The sequence below is a fragment of the Pyxicephalus adspersus genome, chromosome 4 (assembly GCF_032062135.1).
Source record: "Pyxicephalus adspersus chromosome 4, UCB_Pads_2.0, whole genome shotgun sequence".
Lineage (NCBI taxonomy): Eukaryota > Metazoa > Chordata > Amphibia > Anura > Pyxicephalidae > Pyxicephalus > Pyxicephalus adspersus.
Window position 1 is genome coordinate 24,430,678 of NC_092861.1, and position 1,906 is coordinate 24,432,583.

Consider the following 1,906-nt stretch of genomic DNA (forward strand, 5'->3'; position numbering starts at 1 on the left):
GCATACATAGGGTAAGTTGCATGGAAACCCTTTTGTATTCATGATTTCTCTAAAACAACAAATTTTACATTACCGTAGATCTATCAGCACATTTGTAATATTATATAAAGGTGTAGCTAACTCCTTTATATAACGTAAAAATGTGTTTTAGTATTTTTGTATAGGATCCCTCCTCTTTCATTTTTACTGTCTCGTGGTAAGACTGATAGGGAAACCTGCAGCCTCTTGAGATGTATATGTCACATATTCTAGGAGGCTGTGTGCTGCTCCCCTACATCATCAAGGGGCTTTCCTTGTTAGTACAATTGCCAATCACTGCATACTTTTTTTGCTTCACATTTTCAGGAATACATGTCACTTGATGGAGTGAGCATAACCCAGAAAAAGAAGGAAAACAATGGCTGCGCCTGCTCTCCCATATGCTGGAGAGAAGAGGGGTGGTGTGGGACCTACCAGACTCAGTTTGCAGAGGGATTGATGGATTTTCACAAGTAAAGGTGGTGTATTTTTTAGTGAATGTTTTGCTTTACCCCCCTGGCGGTATTCCTGCGTGTGGCTCAGGGTGAAATTTCATTACAAAAAGTGGTAACCCGGAGCCACACTCGGGGTGGAGTTGAGGACTTACCTGGTCCTCACAGGCATGCAGCACCCTCCAGTAATGCCGGCCTGGCATCTGCGCCCCCTTGGTGATGCCCGCCAGGATCTGCATTCTCTGTGTCCCCTGGCGTTGCATCCCGGCGTGTGAATGTTGGAGACGTGAGGTTAGGGGATGCAGATGCCGGGCGAGCATGAGACGTGTGTGTGGTCGGGACCAGCAGGAAAATTAAAATTAGAAGTATTTTTACATGTCATATGTACCTATTTGACATGTAAAAATACTAAAATAATCACACCGCCAGTGAGGTAAATGCGTTTCCTGGACAATGATGATATGGGGTCTTTATAAAATTTCAAGGTAACAAATCTCTGGAACTGAGAAACCTCACACTTAAAATTCAATCTCCATTATGGTGGATTATTGAATGAAGTGAGGGGAAATCTCAGGAGCCCAGAAGACACAAACCAATCCAGCAATGTCTAGGGGGTAAACTTGGCAGACATGATCATCCTGCACAACCCTTATGACCAGGACAGACCAATCAGGACTGGGGACAGACAGATTGCAGCACGTGGTTGGCCATGCTGGGACAGAGAACACGCAGGCTGCAGACCCCTGCTGGCCCTTTAATTCTCCCGGGCGCTGGTTGCCCCCCAGTCTCCGCCCACACACGTCATGGCGTCATTTCCGGTTTGTTGTTGTGACAGTCAGCATGGTGCAGGCTTGGTATATGGATGAGAGCGATGAGGATCAGAGGAAGGAGCACCGCCTGGATCCCAATCAGCCCGTGTCACCCGAGGAGCTCCAAGCACTGGGGGTGAACTCCTACAAGGTGAGTGCAGGGCTGTGTGTCACGTGTGCATAGGGGGAGGGGCACTGCCTGGGTATAAAGAGGACCTGTATAGGATTGCCAGGTGCTCTATATGAGCCTTAGTGTTCATCTCTTCTGATTGGATAAGGAAGATACACACAGCAAAGTCTAATATTTTCAGCCATTTGGCTGATCCAGGGGCCCCATGATTGTCACATGATGGCTCTGGGGAGGTTGTATGATTGCTGGTGGATTGCAGTGTCTATCGCTGACTATATATTGAGGATTTCTCTGCTCAGTGGTGTGTTATTATTCCTCCAGATATTGTATGACTTTCACCCATCTTGGTGTGGGTGTAAAGTATTCATCTTTCTGGCAGGGAGGATGGGGTACGCTCGCCTATGGCAGGGGTCCTGCACAGATACAGAAAATGTTGCTAATGTCACCAACCTAAGCGCTGTGTGCAATATACGGGGTGTCACAGTGATGGAGGTGGG

At 47.4% G+C, this 1,906-nt stretch overlaps 1 protein-coding gene across 1 annotated transcript in view; it reads left to right on the forward strand.

The window, feature by feature from the left end:
* The first annotated feature begins 1,275 nt into the window (after positions 1 to 1,275).
* ADI1 (acireductone dioxygenase 1) overlaps positions 1,276 to 1,906 on the forward strand; it is a 10,052-nt gene continuing 9,421 nt past the window's right edge. Inside the window, exon 1 of the mRNA XM_072407569.1 lies at positions 1,276 to 1,430. Within this exon, the coding sequence (XP_072263670.1) occupies positions 1,311 to 1,430 (120 nt within the window). The 5' untranslated portion in view covers positions 1,276 to 1,310. The remainder of the gene's footprint in view (positions 1,431 to 1,906) is intronic.